Below are 18,108 nucleotides of genomic sequence, written 5' to 3' on the forward strand. Positions count from 1 at the left end.
CCGTCCTTCCTCCTCCTCCTCCTCCTCCTCCTCCTCTCTCCTTCGAGAGACGCGCGGCTGGAGCAGGTAATAAGGAGCCATTGCCGCCGGTGGTGGCGCATGTGCCGGCTTGTTGTGGTTCTTCCCTTCCCCGCCTCAGCTGCGCCCTCGGGGAGAGGCGGGCGCGGCGGCGGCGGCGGGGCAGCCCAGAGAGGGCGCTGTGAGGGAGCCGCTCCTCCGTTTCTCCCTCGAGGGGAGGCTGCCTGCCGCCTCACCGCCCGCCCGCCCGCCCGCCTTTGACAGCCCCGGGGGCGGGGGGAGGCGGGCGAGAGAGCGAGCGGCGCCGGTCACGTAGCGAACGAAGCAACAGGAGCCGCTTGCGCCCCCGGCCAACTTCCCCACCGCCTCCTCCTCGACCGCGGCGGGACATTGTCGTCCCCTCAGGGAAGAGGCGGGAGAGTGTCTCGAGTCTCGAGCTCCCAAGTTCCGCCTTCCTCTCTCTCGATCTTCATCTTCCTCGTCGTCTCTTCGCTGACATCTCCTCGCGAGCCGCAAACGGCGCACTTCCTTTCAAGGCACACACATCCTGCGCTGCTGCTGCTGCTGCTGATCGGTAAGTGATCTACTCTCACCGCCCCCCAAACTCCCTACATACTTTTTCTCTCTTTGCAGGTTGATTGACGCTGCTTCTGGGGCGGGGGGGTGGGGAGGAGGGTGTAGCACCCACCTAACCCACCCAGCCACGCCACCCCACACCCCGCGGCGACACGGTGCGCCACGGACGGAGCAACCACGTGCTGCTGCTGCTGTTGTTTCCACTATGACCGTATGTGGGCAAGAGGCTTCGCCCCAAGGACGGGTCTCTCTGCCCCGAGGAGCTTACAGTCTGGATTTTCACAGGGAACTGTGATGGCGCAAGGTGGGATAGAAAACAATGGGTGCTGTTATGCAATGGAAATACCCCCCCCCCTGCGTTTGGTGGGGTTCGCCTCACCCTCCAGCAGGAGTGCCAACATTGGCGTAGCCAGGATTTTTGTTGGAGGCAGCAGGCTTTTGTTGGGAGGGGGCAGAAGAACCTCAGATTTGCATTGATTTATATTGATTAGGAGGGGGCAGCTGCCCCCCATGGCACCCCCTTGGCTACGCCTGTGGGTGCCAACTTGAATAAATATCAGAGGAGACAGGTAAGCCCTGCCCCACTTAATTGATCACGTGATGCAGCACGCACACAAACATCATTTGAATGGAAATGCCCTTTAAGGTTTTTTTTTGGGGGGGGGCTCAAATCTTTTGGGGGGCAAAGGAACCTTGCCCACTAGGAGTTGGATCCTATCCCCTCCGGTAAGCATGCCTTGGGGCCTCACTTCAGTTGGGACTGAGGAATATAGAGCTTCCTCAGCTACGCTTTGGCTTTGTGGTCTCACAACCGCAGCCAGCTTTGCACAGTTAGAAGGAAGCTGCAGTGGCCAAATGGGAACGTTTTAATGACTGGCACTGCTGACACTGACAACTTGCCTTCAATAATTGTTGCATCAATAAATCACAGTAGAAGGATTGTGAAAACTAGGACAGCTCTCTCTCTTTCTCTGTGTGTATGTATAAACAGTTTTTAGGTCTACAACAATGCATTACAATGTTGGTTTTTAGTTTGTATGTTTGCTTGTTTTTGTCCTGTCTCAACTTGATCACGGTTAATCTATTGGTATGAGCAATGATGTCTGGTTGGAATCCCACAAATATTTGGTTAAAAACATGTTTAACATGTTGCCTGATGAACGCACCTTTTGCCACTTTTTTCATAAACACCCTACCCTGCTTTTCATCTAGCTCCCAAAGATTACAACAGTACCAGCACTAAAATACTAATTAATGTAATATGCTAGGTGAAAATGGCATATTTGGAAGTAAAGTTGAGTTTTGCTTTTTATTTTTTATCATGTGGATATCATGCATATATCAGGATTAAAAAGAAATGTTTTGTGTGCATTCATTTCCATTTTCTAAGAGACAGAGGCATAGATTTATCTCTCAGTGCATCATCTTGTTGAGATTCAAAGGCAGCTTTGAACTTACTTTGTAGGCTCTAACTTGTGCCAATAACAAATTGTAGAACTAAAGGCGCCAACTTTGCTCATAACTCAGCACTGCACTTGTGTGGTTTTCTCTTCTGTTCAGAGATCAAGTGATAGAGGGTCACTCTGCCATTTAGCACTGCAGAGCTTAGGATACAATTTCAGTCTGGGATTTTGCTGTAATGTTGAAATCCCAGTGATACAAGTTCACCTGCGTTAGTGATGATGGAAGCATAAACAACCTAGGAATAAGCATGTAATTTGGGAGGCTATTTCCTTTCTAAATTGCATGATGATAACCCCTTCTTCACTCCAGCAATAATAAAATATTGTAACCAGTGTCATCTGTACAAGTACAGTGAGGGGTATAATATTTCCTAGTGGAGAATAATCCAAAATGTACTGGTTGGTTAGCAACTTTTCTCTTTGGAGTTTGCTTGTGCTGTATTTAGGGTGTGCGCTTGGAGTATTGTGGGTAAAAATAATGTCTCAGGAATGTCACAGCAATAAACTCCAATTGTGCTGCTCAGAGTGAAGCATGCAAAGTAATGTTATACATAGCACAGTATACTCTGGTTTCAAGCTTGATGTTTGTAAAGGGCTTGGAAAGGCTTTTTAGCAATATTAAAATTACAGAGACAGGGCATAAAAGAGGGGAAAGGTTACAAAATGCATCATAGCTGAATATTTAAGGGTAGCTGTAGTCATAGAGAGAAAAACTGCTTAGTGTAGTTAGGAAGGTAGGAAGCTACCCTTTACTCAGTCAGACAACTGGTCCATCTAACTGACCAGCAGTGACTCTCCAGGATTTGAAATGGGTGATGTTCCCAGCCCTCAATTATGTCCTCTTCAGGGGTAATGGACTATAGCCTGCACCATGGCCAGTGCTTTGGGTAGATGGTGAATCAGGCATCCACAAAAAGTCTATAAGCAGGGTGACTCAATTCACATGTAGGTCAAGGTTACTGATCCCAACATGCCAAGTTACTAAATCTGTGGAGGCCATTTATCTAAACCCAAGTCCACCTTGTATGTGCATTGTAGACCCATGTGCAGTGTAGGGATGGGAAGCAGTCAGTAAAAATGACAAGTTTCGGCGGGGAGGCCACAGCTTTATTGATTATAGTGCAAGAGCCTTGGCAAAGTAAAGGCCTATATTTATGTGATCACCAGCTCGTTGGGTGATGATGAGTTGCCTCTTGACAGCAGAGATTGACCAATTTTGAGGTTTCTGCACAGTATGAACCACTTACAGGGAACCTCCCCCGGCCACTGGGGCAGGGGTGCCATGGTCCATCAGCCCCCAAACTGGGCTTCAGGACAGAAATCATTGCCCTTAGTGGCTAAAGTATTCAGGCCACTTAATCTCAAAATATTCACACTGATGTTGCGCATGTGCACACACACATGACGGTAAAATTACTTATATTAGAAGACGCCTGCTTCTTGGGAGAAAAGCAATGACAAACCTAGACAGCATCTTAAAAAGCAGAGACATCACCTTGCTGACAAAGGTCCATATTGTTAAAGCTATGGTTTTCCCAGTAGTAATGTATGGAAGTGAGAGCTGGACCATCAAGAAGGCTGATCGCCGAAGAATTGATTCTTTTGAATTATGGTGCTGGAGGAGACTCTTGAGAGTCCCATAGACTGCAAGAAGATTAAACCTATCCATTCTTAAGGAAATCAGGCCTGAGTGCTCACTGGAAGGACAGATCCTGAAGTTGAGGCTCCAATACTTTGGCCACCTCATGAGAAGACTCGACTCCCTGGAAAAGACCCTGATGTTGGGAAAGATGGAGGGCACAAGGAGAAGGGGATGACCAAGGACGAGATGGTTGGACAGTGTTCTCGAAGCTACCAACATGAGTCTGACCAAACTGCAGGAGGTAGTGGAAGACAGAGTGCCTGGCGTGCTCTGGTCCATGGGCTCACGAAGAGTCGGACACAACTAAACGACTAAACAACAACAACAAATCACTCTGGAAGTCTCTCGCCATTACTGTTAAAAGTATGTGGAGGAGAAAATACCAAATATATGTGTCTTCTCCCATTTTTCAAGTCTCTTTTCTGGCTGCCACTATAAATCAAACATGCACGTACCCAATTGAGGTTTACTAAGACCTCCCCACATTCTCAATGTGTTGTCTAATCTGTGCCTTGAATTTCACTTTACTGACTGCTGTTAGGAACTAGACTCCATGCTCCACATTTTGAGGGAGAGAGGTAACATGTTCAGCCTTCTCTGGAGTTGGACGATCCATATACTTTTGTGCACTTTTTGATGTTTTGTTTATTGTTTATTGACCACTTTTGTTATGTTTGTAGTTATGTGATTTTTTTTTTATATGTTGTAAGCCGCCTTGAGCATGGTTTTAATTTTGGAAAGGCGGCTTACAAATAAAATGATTGGTTGAATGATATATCAAATTTCAGCTTTCTTATCAGTTGTGGTGAAAAGAAATTTTATACTCCATCTCTGAGTAAGTAAGTGAGGAGGAGCCAAATGTGTGTCCAGCAATAATAATCTGTTCTGATAATAAAGTATAGCAGTTCCTTTCTTAGCTGTAAGAACCACCATTTTATTTCTTAGCTAGCATTCCTTTTAAAACAAGATACTTTCCCGTCTATGAGCGGCTGCATGGGAATTTGAACTCATGTGTCCTATTTTAGGCTAGTTTTAAGAGATTGCTTATGTACTGCATGTTATTTAGGAAAGAGGCTAATACTCCTGAGCTATTATTTAGAAGCCTCACTGCAGTACAGATGGTGGGATTTGTGACTGTAGCTAAGCTCAGAGATTGAAAAGAACATTACTATATAAAATGGAAAAAAGAGGCACTCTTGCTATCTCCCTCAGAGTTCAAAAGGCTATGAACTGTTGACAGTTGCTCTCAATCGTCTTAATGTGCTTACAAGCTGAGCCACTGCATATTTTAAGTAAGGAGAACATTTGTCAAAATACACAAACTTTCATTATGTTGCAAAGAAGCATTAAGTCAGGATAAAAATAGTAGACCAGAAAACGTAATATGATTCTTGTGGTGTGATGTATCATCCATCACCTTTGTACCTCCCTAGATATATGGGTTGCTATAGGTTTGATATGGCTTGAGAAGAATGCTCCCCAGGAAGGTCAAAGGGCCAGTACCTAGAGGATAAGGGCAAGCTAATGTGCAGTCAAGATGCAGACAAAACTGTGGTTGTCTCCCTGCCTGCTTCCCTGTCTTCTCTTTCCTACTTAGCCCATGGTGTTGCTAAGTCGTGATGCTTCCTCCTTCTCCATATCTTCAAGCAGGGGTGAGGAACCTGTGACCCTCCATCTGTTGTTGGGCTACAGCTCTCATCTGCTCTGACCATTTGCCATGCTGGCTAGGGATGGTGGGAGTCTGTGGTTCTTGTTACATAAGCTACCGTATTTTTCCGTGTATAACATACCCCTGTGTATTAAGACGCCCCTATTTTGGGGGACTCAAAATTAAGAAAATGGGGGGAGATTGCCCCTTTGTATAAGACTACTCCTTTTTAAACTTTATTTTTTAGTAAAAAAAAAACAACCTAGTCTTATACATGGAAAAGTACGGTATTTCTTAAAACCTTTGGATAATTTAATTTGGACTACGACAGTCTTGCTTTTTCTTGTGTTTTCAATGAGCCTGAAGACAAAACCTTGCATGAAAATGTTGTAGCTCATAATTGGACCCATATCAAACAACCATAATGAATGTACTATAGTGCTGTGGCTTTTAAATAATGAAATATACTTTATAGCTGGCTGAGGATCATCTGAGGCTTTAACATCCCTGTGTTTAAATATGACTTGACTCCTGTAATGCTTTTGCCCTAAGTGTGAATCACTATTGTTAATGTCTGATATATATAATTACACAAGAAGCTTTTCATTTTATTGCTTAATTTTATACAGTCACTGACATGACTCTTAAATGACAAAATGGGAAAATTGTGTTAACCGTGTAAATATCTTTCCTTTCAGAAGCATAAGTCTTCATCAAAAATTTCTTTGATGACTCAAACATGGATCCCATATCGTTCAAAGTTAAAAATCCTGAAGCAACAAGTGATGGCTCAATAGACTTTAGTCTTCAGCTAGTAGGTTCTCTGCCAGTACACTCTCTAACCACTATGCCAGTGCTCCCTTGGATTGTGGCAGAGATTCGGCAGCTCAGCACACACTCCTTGAAGGAAGAGCCTAACTCCAGCCAAATACGGCTTTATGTCTCACCGACCAGGCTGCGATGTGAAGCAGACACAGGGAAAACGCAGCAGTGGGATCCTCTGATTTGTTCCAGCCTGTTTGAGTGTAAGCCACAGCATGTCCACAAACTGATTCACAACAGTCATGATCCAAGCTACTTTGCCTGCTTAATAAAAGATGGAGCAACAAACCCCCAAAGTATCTGTTACGTATTCAAAGCTGATGATCAAACAAAAGTAAGTGATATATTTTTGTTAACATTCAAACCGAGAGATATTCACAGCTCTTTTAGAGAATGTGTTGCAAATTAAGATGGCATTTAAATAAATTGTATTGTAGAGAGATGCAGCTTCTGTGATGGTTTGACATCCATGCCATACATTTAAGATATGTTTCTTAACACAAAGAATCTAGGGAACTGTAGTTTTGTAAAGCTGCTGGGATTGTGGCTCTGTGAGAGGTAAACTACACTTCCCAGGATCCTGTACGGGAAGCCATGACTGTTAAAATACTATAAATGTGCTTTAAATGCATGATGTGGATGTGAATAGTTCTATTCCATACAAGCTGTATATGATTATGTTCTCAATATGTAAAACAAAGTATCCATTCATTTATCCAGAGCTTCTCCTATTTCAGTGTTTTTCAACCACTGTTCCGCGGCACACTAGTGTGCCGCGAGATGTTGCCTGGTGTGCCGTGGGAAAATTACTTTATGTATAGTCAATATAGGCACAGAGTTAAATTTTTTAACATTTTCTAATGGTGGTGTGCCTCGTGATTTTTTTCATGAAACAAGTGTGCCTTTGCCCAAAAAAGGTTGAAAAACACTGCCCTATTTCATGAATATAAGACCTCTCAAACAAATTATATTAGTACTCTATGAAGCTTGGTATTCAGTCTGTGTCAATGTGCACGAAGAAATTGTTCAATAAAAGTGGTGCAAATAGGGCAGTTAGGGAGTGATAATTATCCTGTTTGTGCCATATGTGTTTAACTCTCAGCTTCTGTTATCCAGAGAACAGATTCAGCTAGTACAGTTATCTCTGAATATGGCAGTGTATTTGGGGATCATTAATATTTTTTGCCATTTTCTTTCTATTGTGACTTCCTTTTCCCATAAAATAATGAAAACTGTAGAATGGTGGTGGTTCGGGGTGTCAAACAAAATTTTCAGCACCCTCAGTAGCTTTTTGAGGGGGTACTTGAACTAGTATAAAACTAATATGATTCAATGGTATAGATATGGCATAGATAACTTGTGATGAAAGTATTTGCTTTTGTGTTTGTACAACCTTCTGATTGGCATGCCAGATAGGCTTAGTGATTTAGACCACAGCGCCACCCGCATCCCCACAGTAAATATGGCTTATCATAGGCTCCCCAAAGAATGGAATTGCAGTTCCTCTAGGATAAACCAGTTTTAAGCCTGCAGTATACATACCTCTTTCCATTCCAGACCACATGCTAATAAATATTGGTCTAGTCTAGTCTATGTGTAATTCCATGAACCACAGGATCTGGGTGTCAAAGGTTGTTTTAGAGTAGCATGACTGGTTCGGCTGCACTGGGCGCTGTGCTGCAGGGGATGACACAACAGTGCTGTAGAATGGAGTGTGAGACAGGAGTGATGGTGAATTTTAGCGTAGCACAGGGCGCCACTGAAATCTGAGAGCGTAAAGTCTGCCACTGTAGGTATTAATTAAAGTGTAGGGTAACAGTGCTGGGACTGACATTCCCCAAACTGCTGCGTAATAAATGTGTTGTGACAACAGCATTACAGATTTGTTCCAGATGGCCAGAGGATGATAGCTCCTTCTCTACCTGTTTTCCTTCCTCTGTTCCCAATTTGCCTGAAGTTCTGATCTTTAGTAGCTAAAGGTAAAGGGACCCCTGACCATTAGGTCCAGTCATGTCCGACTCTGGGGTTGCAGTGCTCATCTCGCGTTACTGGCCGAGGGAGCCGGCGTACAGCTTCCGGGTCATGTGGCCAGCATGACAAAGCCGCTTCTGGTGAACCAGAGCAGCACACGGAAATGCCGTTCACCTTCCCGCCGGAGTGGTACCTATTTATCTACTTGCACTTTGACGTGCTTTCGAACTGCTAGGTGGGCAGGAGCTGGGACCGAGCAACGGGAGCTCACCCCGTTGCGGGGATTCGAACCACCAACCTTCTGATTGGCAAGCCCTAGGCTATGTGGTTTAACCCACAGCACCACCCGCATCCCTATCTTTAGTAGCTATATGATGTCATATTGTGAAAACAGAATGGCTCAAGTGTCCCTTGCTTTGAGAACTGTTGGTTTCAATCAGTGAATGTTATGTTATAACCATGAGACTTAAAAGCATGGGATATCCACCTGCCGCCGCCGCCCCCCCAATACTGATGGCAATAATAATCACCTCAAACGCTAGATGGTGTTATTATTTGTTACTTTTGTTAATATATATTATTGATCACTGTTTGCTGTCTACCACATTGCCCCATTTTGTTTTACACTGTGAAAAAATGATGGTAACATTTACTTGCTTGGCTAGTTCTGGGAGCAGTTTGACATAAAGTTTGAAGAACAAAACAGTTAAGTAGAGGACTGTGCATGTTTTAGTTTCTTTTGGGGGTATCAGTTTATTATTAACATCATGTTCTAGGAAAGAGCCGAACATTTTCACACAGCTACGAACATCAAATGGATGCAAAATTTATAGTTCTAAAGCATAACATAACATAAACATCTTGTCCTTTTCTAAAAGTCCTATCACGTAAAAAGGATCCTGATTTGGAAGAAGCTCAAATAATTGTGACCCTTGTTTATACCAAGTAAAACAAATATTTCTTTAGAAAAACATTTTTTAAAAATACTTTGCTGCCAAATATGTAGTGAACCTCTAAACTAGTTCTGGTATTTGTAATCTGAAGGACAAACATATCTTTAAAAAATCTGTCCGTAAGATTGTTTTTGGGGTAGCATTTTAAACTTGGGGAATGGTTTTTACTTTAGTCATTAGGTGGCTTCTCAGCCATGTGGAAGCTTTTGAAGTTGAGAATGGGTATTTTTCACGAGACTTTGCTTGAGATCCATGAACTCTCTCACACTATTATAATGGTGTGGCTGCTTCTTTAGGAGCATTGCAAAATTGGAGTGCTGTAATATGGTAGCAGACTTAGGCCAGGATCTGAAGAACTGTGCTAGTTCAGTGTTCCAAGGTGACTCTTGACTTGTGCTTTCTTTGAACCCTTTCTTTGCCTTTTGAACAAGAATGGAAGTTTGTGATTTGGGTGTGGCTGTTATTCAAAAAACAAAAAAATCCCTCTGCAGAAGTGCAAGTGCTGGAAGAGACAGGACTTTCCATTTTAGGTCCTGGCCATATCAGCGAAACACAAAATGTATAGCATTGAACATGCATTTTATACCTTAACAAACTCATTAACAGTAAGTTTTTATTTAAGAAGGAAGGGAGGAAGAAAAGTGCAGTTATGCACTTCCTCGCACACTCCAATTTTCTTCCTCACTTCCTTCTTTGGGGAAACCAAAGCTAACATCTGCTCAATCCAAACTGGCAAATGGTGGTTTGCACCAACCATGAACCAGAAATCATGACTGGAAGTAGGTTTCTATTCTGGTTTGGATGCATACTTTGAGTTACACCAGGTGTTGGGAACCTGTGAGCCAGATGCTATTAGACTGCAACTCCCATGAACTTACTGGGGTAAGCATGCTCAATGGTCAGGGATAGTGGGAGCTATACTCATAACATCTGGAAGGCCAGAGGTTCTTTATCTCAGGCTTGCAAAAAGCATGGCTTGCCCAATGTCCAAATCGTTTATTTGTAAACCATGCAAAGGATGGTATGCCTGAATTAGGAAGGAATCAACAGCATGTGCATGGAGGGGAGAAAGTATACGGGTCTATACAAGCTTTAGAGTTAAATTATCAGATGAAAGTATAACTATACAATACAAAGGGTAATGGTTGGTTGAAATGAAAAATTCCAATGTCCATATTAGGACAATATCTTTATTAGGCCAACCAAAATATCACAAAGCAATGCACAATCTTTTGAGTTCTCCTGAACTCTTAATAAGGCTAGGTAGTATACAAAGCAAGAAAATAAAATAAAAGGGGGGAGGAGACAGGGGGGGCCCAATTGCTGGTGATTAACCCATCATTTTCTGCATGTTGAAAGAGTTTTATGACGGACTGATAGGGGAAATAGTAGACATTCATATGAGGTCCCTTAGGTTCTATGCAGGTATAGATTCTCTATCTCGGGAAATACAAAAAATACAAGTTAGTTTTATATCGCCAGATCTTATTCTTTAGTCTTTGATCTCCTATACAGAGGCCAGTCAAACAATCAGCTTCAGGTGGTTTTGCTTCATTGAGAAAACAAGCCTTCTTAAAACCTTTGATCTCAGAATGCTATTGAAGTGTCTGGCTTTGATATTTAATTCCACAAACAAGCATAGGAAGTATCTTGAAAAACTTATTCTGGCCTGGCCAAACAATAAACACATGCTGGCCTGTTAATTGCTGGCCAACAGGCCCTTCTGCAAGGTGGGCTTATATTTATATTGGGCTGGGAAACCTCAAGCCCAGAGGCAGAATACTCCTATGGCTATGCCCTCCCCTCACTGTGTGCTTCCTTAGTGCTTTTGCTTGTATCATTGACCTCTAATAATGCTTCTCGCATCCTAGATGGTGTATGGAGGGGTGTATGTAGAAACATCTGCATTTGCATGGCTGGAATGTATAAAAAGAAAGAGTCATATCCAATGTTATGCCCACTTTTCCCTCTGGTCCCACCTGTCATGGGCACATGGCCCCCACGAGCTTCTCTCTGAGGTAATGTGGCCCTCAAGATGAAAAAGCTGCCCTATCTTGATTTGTATGAAACATTTCTGGATTTCACAATCTAACAGGTATTCATATAATGTTTCAGCTGTTAGAAGCCCCTTTTCCCATGCAAGCTAACAAAACGTCTACGACTAAAAAAAATATCCCAAAATGTCTTTTATTTCTGGAAATAGAGGAATTATGAATTGTCAAAAAGCTGTTCAAAATTATCCACCAATATTTTCAAATGGCTCTGCCCTGCTAACACAATTTTGGGCTGTTGCTTCACTCAGTATCTAAAGTTCAGAGTTCGGGAAATATTTGGCTTTCAAATTTTTTGCACCAAGTCAATTTAGAAGCCCAAGTAAAAGAATGCAACTTTGTAGTGGGAGTTGGAAGAGGAGGAAAGAGGGCCACCACACAGGTGCATTTTATTATTCTTTATCTTAACCAAAAGACTGAAAAACAAGAAGATACAGTAGTGGTTACCAACTGGTGGTCCATGGACTGCAGGGGGTCCGTGTAAACCACCCAGGGTTTTTTTTTCTGAACAGCCAAATATATTTGTTGCTTAGGATGCAAAAACTGAATAATAATAGCACCCAATTGGTATTTCACCTTTGTCTACCTGATTCCAATCTGCAACTTAGAATAATATTTTTTGGGAATGTGTTTTGAGAAAAAATCCATATTTTTGAGGCTTGTATAGCTGGCATATACTGTAAACAGCCTTTGTTTGATTCCAGTTCCTCAATAATGATTTGAAGTAACTATTAGGACCAACAGCAAGAGTCTAATGAGAAGAACCCACCCCTCCAAAAAAAAGTTGGCTTCCAGCATATCCTCCAAACTCTCTTAGGGACATGATAGGAAAGGAGGGATGAGAGAGGGAAGAGTAAAAGTACAGTTGTGTAAACATAAGCTTTGTTTTGCCTAGAGGCGAAGAGTATGCAACAGTGCAGATAGTGTCGTATTACAATTGGGCAGTTAAGTATAGCAGTTGCGATCAGTTGGAGTACTGGATTTGTCCCATGTTTGCTGTAAATGTCCTCAGTACTAGCTAGAAATAGGATGTTTATCTAAGTGACTTTGTGCCTGACAGGTTTGGTAGTTCTTAGGTTATTTCAAAGCCACTATTTCTTAGAGATTATACTTAAGGCGTTCAGAAGAAAGATGAAAGTTACCCACATTTTCTTTTCTTTTAATATTTTATGTGGTGTTTTTCTTATTGTATAGTTATAGTCTTTTATTTTGAGGCTTCCGTGTGTATTTTGTATTGGAAAGATTGCTAGTAACCCTTATAAATAAATAACACTGGGCATCAAATTGCACATTAACTTCAGTGTGTTCACTTTTTGTTACAAAACCATATTATTTCACATGGATGTGTATTTCTATTCTTTAGACTGTTGGAATATGACCTGGAAGACCAAGGTTCAAATCCTCACTTAGCCATGCAACTCAGTGAGTGACCTTGCACTAGTCAGTCACCACCTCTCAACCTAACCTATCTAACAGGGTTTGTTAGGGTAAAATGGGAAGCAGTGAGTCAGGAACCATGTACGGTATGCCACCTTGAATTCCTTTAGTGAAAAGTGGGATATAACTGGAACAATACAATACACGCACACTGCTGAAAGGCTAGTGGAAGTGTCTGGCATTCTGATCAATAGTACGGTAGGCTACCTACCAGACTACACAGCCAGTCAGGACTGAGAACTGATGAGGATTATGTATATTATTCCGCTATGAAAGGCATAGAAAAGACATAGCAAACTCCCCAAACATTGGTTGCTAGCTTTAGCTTCATGACGGAGGATTATTATGTAATTTATTGTTTATATCTGACACCAAGGCTTTTGTAAGCATCTCTATTAAAATTACCCAGACAAGACATTGAACTGTGGGGTTAGAGTTAGTATTGTTTATAGCACTTGACTAGCAGATGTTAAGACAATCTGCAAAGTTATGAGGAAATACTTAGAGAAACACACACACCCCATCACTCAGATTTATATAAATGTCAGTGCCAGCAAAAATTGTACTGGTGCCCTTTTCTCTCTTCTGTCAAATGCTGCAGACCTCATTTATTTTCTTTGTAAGGTTGCTCATAACTTTAAAGATGCAGCTGATCTTCATTTGAAGGAGCAGAAATAATTGAAACTTGAGTGCATGTAGATCTCCTGAGAGAAATAAACTTTTTAACAGACTTGTCAGAAAAGTAGACATTTTAAACACGGAGCAAAAAATGACGTAGTTTGATTTAAATCAGGTGTGGTGGGTGCTTTGTTGTCTGTGTGGTGCTCACAACAGTTTGTCTTTTTTGCAATTGTGCCTGAAACATTTGGCGACCAATGATTTAAATGATCCATCTTATAGCTCAAGAAATATCTGCTAAAATCTGAAACATTGATCCAGAAGCACAATCAGTACTCCTTTGAGAGAAAGTTATGTTCTTAGGGGAAGGTCCAGAGGAAGAGTATATGATTTGAATGTAGAAAGTTCCAGGTTCACGCCCAGGAATTACCCCAAGGTAGGCCGCAAAAGACCCTGGTTTGAAACCTTGGAGAGCCACTACCACTCACTGCAGAGAGAAGATTGCACTGAACCAGATGGACAAATGATCCAACTCAGCATAATGCAGCGTCAGTGTTGGGCACCCATTGGACAGTGCCTGTGACATCACAAATCAAATGTCCCTATCCCTGAAATTTTGGGGCAAAACATGTTTAAAAATAAAAAAAATTGTGCATAGCTATCCTTTGCTGTATCATTTCCCAATCATTTCCAAAGTCTTGTTTTTTGTTTTTTTTGGAAAAGAAAAATAGGTGAACAGGCTTTCCCCATCTCCACAATAGTAAGCTGGGTTTTTTCTGTCTTTCTCCACTATGTTTGTGCAGTTATACAGTATTACTGTTGTAACATTGGAGACACCATTGTAGCACTAAGAGAGAAGTAGCTTTTGTTGCCCCCAATTTTTAAAATACCTCAATACAATCGTTTAACTTTATAAGGAGAGAACTCTGTGAAACAGCAGAGGGCCAAACTCACATAACTCAACCATTAAGCTATAGGTCAGATCTAAACTCAGGAACAAGATCAAAAGCAAATAATAAATTCTAGTTCACAAGCACATGCCTTGCAGAACAATGTTTTAGGTAAGAAAAAAATGTGAGTCCAGTTTGATGTTCTAAATCAACAGCCCACAACAAAGGCCTGCCTGGATTTTCCAAGAGGCTGCTATATAGTCGAAACAGCCAATAAGGCCGCATGTGGTCAATAAGCAACAGGTTGCCCTGAGCCGTTGAATAAATAGCACCAAGAAAATCCAGCCCAGGAACTCAATCCTGACAAGAGGCAAGGAAGATCTGTCAAATGCAGAGATTGCAGTGAAACCACCACCATCCAATCTACCTTTTATTGTTGCACATGGTCCATAGGTAGAGCCCCATGCTTGCAACTTGATCAACAGGAGCTATGCATCTAGTTTTGCAGATGGAGAGCATACAGTTCATATGGACAAGGAAACACATATAGGCCCCTGTGTGCACATTGAGACATATGAGGGCAAAGCAGACAAGTTATATTATGGGGAATGTGGGCCACAATCCCAGTTTCCCACCACACATACAGTTAATTGGTGAGATTAAGCAACTTGCCTTTCCACCCACTGATTTCCCCCTGCCAGTATCCTGCCCTCCTTCATGTCTCGTTTTTTCGCTGCATCCGTAAGATGCCTTTTTGTGCTGCAGTTCCCTAAAACAGCCACACTGTGGAGCTATGGCAATTGAAAATGTTCAACATTCAGACACCCAATATGTAGGATGCAGATATTTAGCAATATTTTATCACATTACTTCCTTAGGAAAAGGCCAAGGCAAAAATCAGAGTGGATTCTGGTGGCGGGCACCACCAAGCATAGACCCAGCTTATTTGCTGACTTTAAAACTCGGCACTTCTTGCTAAATAATAGATTTTACATTCTTTTCTATGGGACATGAAATGTCTTCTCTGTGTACATGGTGAGATTTAGAGGCATAAGGGTTTCCAGCTGCATCAAAAACTGTTACCTTTACCAGCTTCAAAACAAACAATTGTGAGGTTAAGGAAATCTGACCTATCCCCATGCAACATAAGCCTAGCTAATAAAGAGTTAGCATTCATTGAGAATGGAAAAGCTGCCAACAGTTAAGAGTCACAAGCGGACAAGGAACTAAAATGATATTATCACAATCTGATTACCAATTATATTCTCTAATGTGGACATCAGTCCTGCGAACAAGGCTAGAATAGTGCCAACCTATATGTGTATATTCATAAGGGCTCAGCTAGGAGGCGAAAGTTTTAAGCTACTAGGATAACCATTATTTTTATAAAAGTTTCTTTTATTTTCATTTCTATTGGTCCAAAAAGAATACTTGTGTGTTAAATTATGTACACTATACTACAAGGCAGACGAGTCTCAGTCTTGTATTGGTCCCCATGTTGCAATGGTCTTCATTGTAAACAATAACATCAATAAAAATTCAGATTGATTGGAGCTATTAGGGCAGAGGCTGCTGATTTAAGGCATGGGGCAATGCGCTTAGACTCTGTTGTGTTCCCTTCAAAGGACCCATGGGCATAGTAACTTATTTGATTGGAAAAGTAAGCAGTTACATCATTCCAGTTAAAATCAGAGGGACTGAAGTTACTTAATCAGCTGGTTTTATGCCTATTTTATGTAAATCCTATTTCAGTTTTGTAACATGCATTTATGTCAAAGTTCTGATCATGTTCTCAGAAGGCCAAGGATACTGGCTTTCAATACTTTTAAAGCAAAGGATAAGCATACTGTACTGATATCCTTGCACATTTAATTGACTTTACTTAAATCTGTCTGATGCAAATGTGAAACTTATGTTGACTGGAACATAGATTTGCAGTGCAATGCTGTACATCAACTCAGAAGTACCCTTGAGTTCAATCATATTTATTCCCATATAAGTTTGTAAAGTGTTGCAACCTAAGTTTCTATTATGTATCAAACAAAGAGAGAAAAGTTTATATTTCTTTCTAGTCTTTTTGTTACACATTGGTGGTGTTATTGAAAATTGTTCTCTGAGTCATTTACTCATAACAATATTTACTTGGAAATAAGTCTCACTGAGTCCTAAGTAAGTGTGCACAGGATTGTAGTCTCAGGGTTGTGCTTTAAAAGTACAGGTGTAACATGGTATTACAAACTGTGCAACACAATATCTCAGTTCCATTCATCATGTTTTATTTGCCTGTTGATTGCTAAAAACTGTTTTTGAATGCATCTGCCAGAACAAACAGTGTTGGTGTCTGTGTGGGTCTCTAGTTGCAATCCAAGCCTGTGACATTTCTGAAAGTCGTGTCAGGAAATTGGAACCTCTTTAGTTTCCCTTCACAGAAATAGCTGCAAGTGTGGGGAATACTTTATCTACAGCTTATATTTCAAAATAGTTTATACTGGTAACTCTGGAGATGCTCCCACTGCAGTTTCTCACTTGAATTTTTAGCTGAGAGATTGGGATTGGGGAGGAGAGTGAACTTTCTTCTAAATACCTTCCCTAAATTTTATTTTAAATGTTTCCACCAATAACATCTCTCATAGATACTGACGGTTAATTTCTACGGAAATTGCTTATATGAAATAAGTTGCACAAAACTGCATTTCCCAGTAGATATCATTTTTATAGTTTTAATGATGCCCAAACCTTATCTCATCTTGGAGGAAACACTAGGATATGATTTAATGGTTACTGAGAACAAACACAAAATCCAAGAAGAAGAAGAAGAAGAAAAGTATAGGAATTCAAATTAAAACCTGAACACTCAATTTGATATCATATTGTCCAACATTGTTTTAAAATCTGTTTTCAGTGTGATGCAGAGAGGATTATCAGTGATGCTATTAATGTATTGTCATGCAGTAAATGGTGTATCTGTGGCAATTCCAAAAGTAATCAAAGCACAAGTTTGATTATTTTGGAACTGGGTCAAATGAAGCATCAATCCAATCTAGAAAGAGTTTTTTCTCTGATGTCAATGTTATTCTGGTGTTTCATGTGAATGAGATGTTTTTTGATAGAATGGCTGCATTTTCTGCACATGAATTCAAAGAAAGGCCAACTATATGAGGCATTTCCCACACACCCTTTAGGGTTTCTTGGTTTTGTTTTGTTTTGCCTTAGGGTTGCTTTCCTGCTTGAAGCTCTCAGCAGAGGCTGGGTAGAAGAGAGGTCACCCTTGCTCATTCTGCAAGCAAGTTCACACTAGTTGGTGGCTTCCATGCATTCATTTCAGGGGCTATCACTGAGGTCATGGTTGGAGCAGTTCATGTTGTGACATCTTTGGTATGAATCTGTGCTTCCATGTATGGGCTATACACACAGGTGCTACGAATTGCATGATTGTTTGGCATTTTGTTTTTGTATTTCTTACCAAGTTCTAAGTTTAGACACTTTGCTTCAAAATAAAACTAACAGACATCTAACCATTCAGTGGTGACATTGGCATCTTCCCACAAAAAGTAACATCCGGAACACCTTAAAGCCCCTTAAGCAAACACAGAATTCCAGCTTCAGTTTCTACCAGTTGCAGGTGGTTTGCCATCTTCCTCCACAGACAGGCATCTTCCCTAACCTGACTTCTTAAAGTACAGACAGGATGTAGTGGTAGAGACCTGCTGGTTCATGAGCTAAATCTGGCCCATGGATAACCACCAAGTGGCCCACTGTTTACCCATCTCCTCCTTGGAGCTACAGCCTCGTGGCTAAAATAAACCTTTTAGTCCCAGACAATCTCCTTGGAGCTGACTCAGGAGGAAGAGGAACTGCCAAAATCACACAGGCTGTACACAAAGTCCCAGATTGTGAAGGTACTGGTAGGTGCTGGGCAAAAACATATCTCTCCAACCAGGTGTTCGGCTGATTAGCACTCTGTGGCTTTTAAAATGTGTTTGTGGGAGGTGGGTTGTTAGTGGTTTGTTTTTATTTTA

The 18,108-nt window shown here is 41.4% G+C and overlaps 1 protein-coding gene across 5 annotated transcripts in view; it reads left to right on the plus strand.

Moving 5' to 3' along the window:
• The first annotated feature begins 535 nt into the window (after nucleotides 1-535).
• Nucleotides 536-18,108, plus strand: part of TBC1D1 (TBC1 domain family member 1) — a 76,473-nt gene continuing 58,900 nt past the window's right edge. For 2 of the 5 annotated variants that reach the window (XM_033161347.1, XM_033161349.1), the window contains exons 1-2: nucleotides 536-592; nucleotides 6,046-6,503. In XM_033161347.1, the coding sequence (XP_033017238.1) occupies nucleotides 6,087-6,503 (417 nt within the window). In that variant the 5' untranslated portion in view covers nucleotides 536-592; nucleotides 6,046-6,086. The remainder of the gene's footprint in view (nucleotides 593-6,045; nucleotides 6,504-18,108) is intronic. The other 3 variants (XM_033161348.1, XM_033161350.1, XM_033161351.1) reach the window with 2 other exon arrangements.

This window comes from Lacerta agilis, chromosome 9 (assembly GCF_009819535.1).
Source record: "Lacerta agilis isolate rLacAgi1 chromosome 9, rLacAgi1.pri, whole genome shotgun sequence".
NCBI classification, from domain to species: Eukaryota; Metazoa; Chordata; class Lepidosauria; order Squamata; family Lacertidae; genus Lacerta; species Lacerta agilis.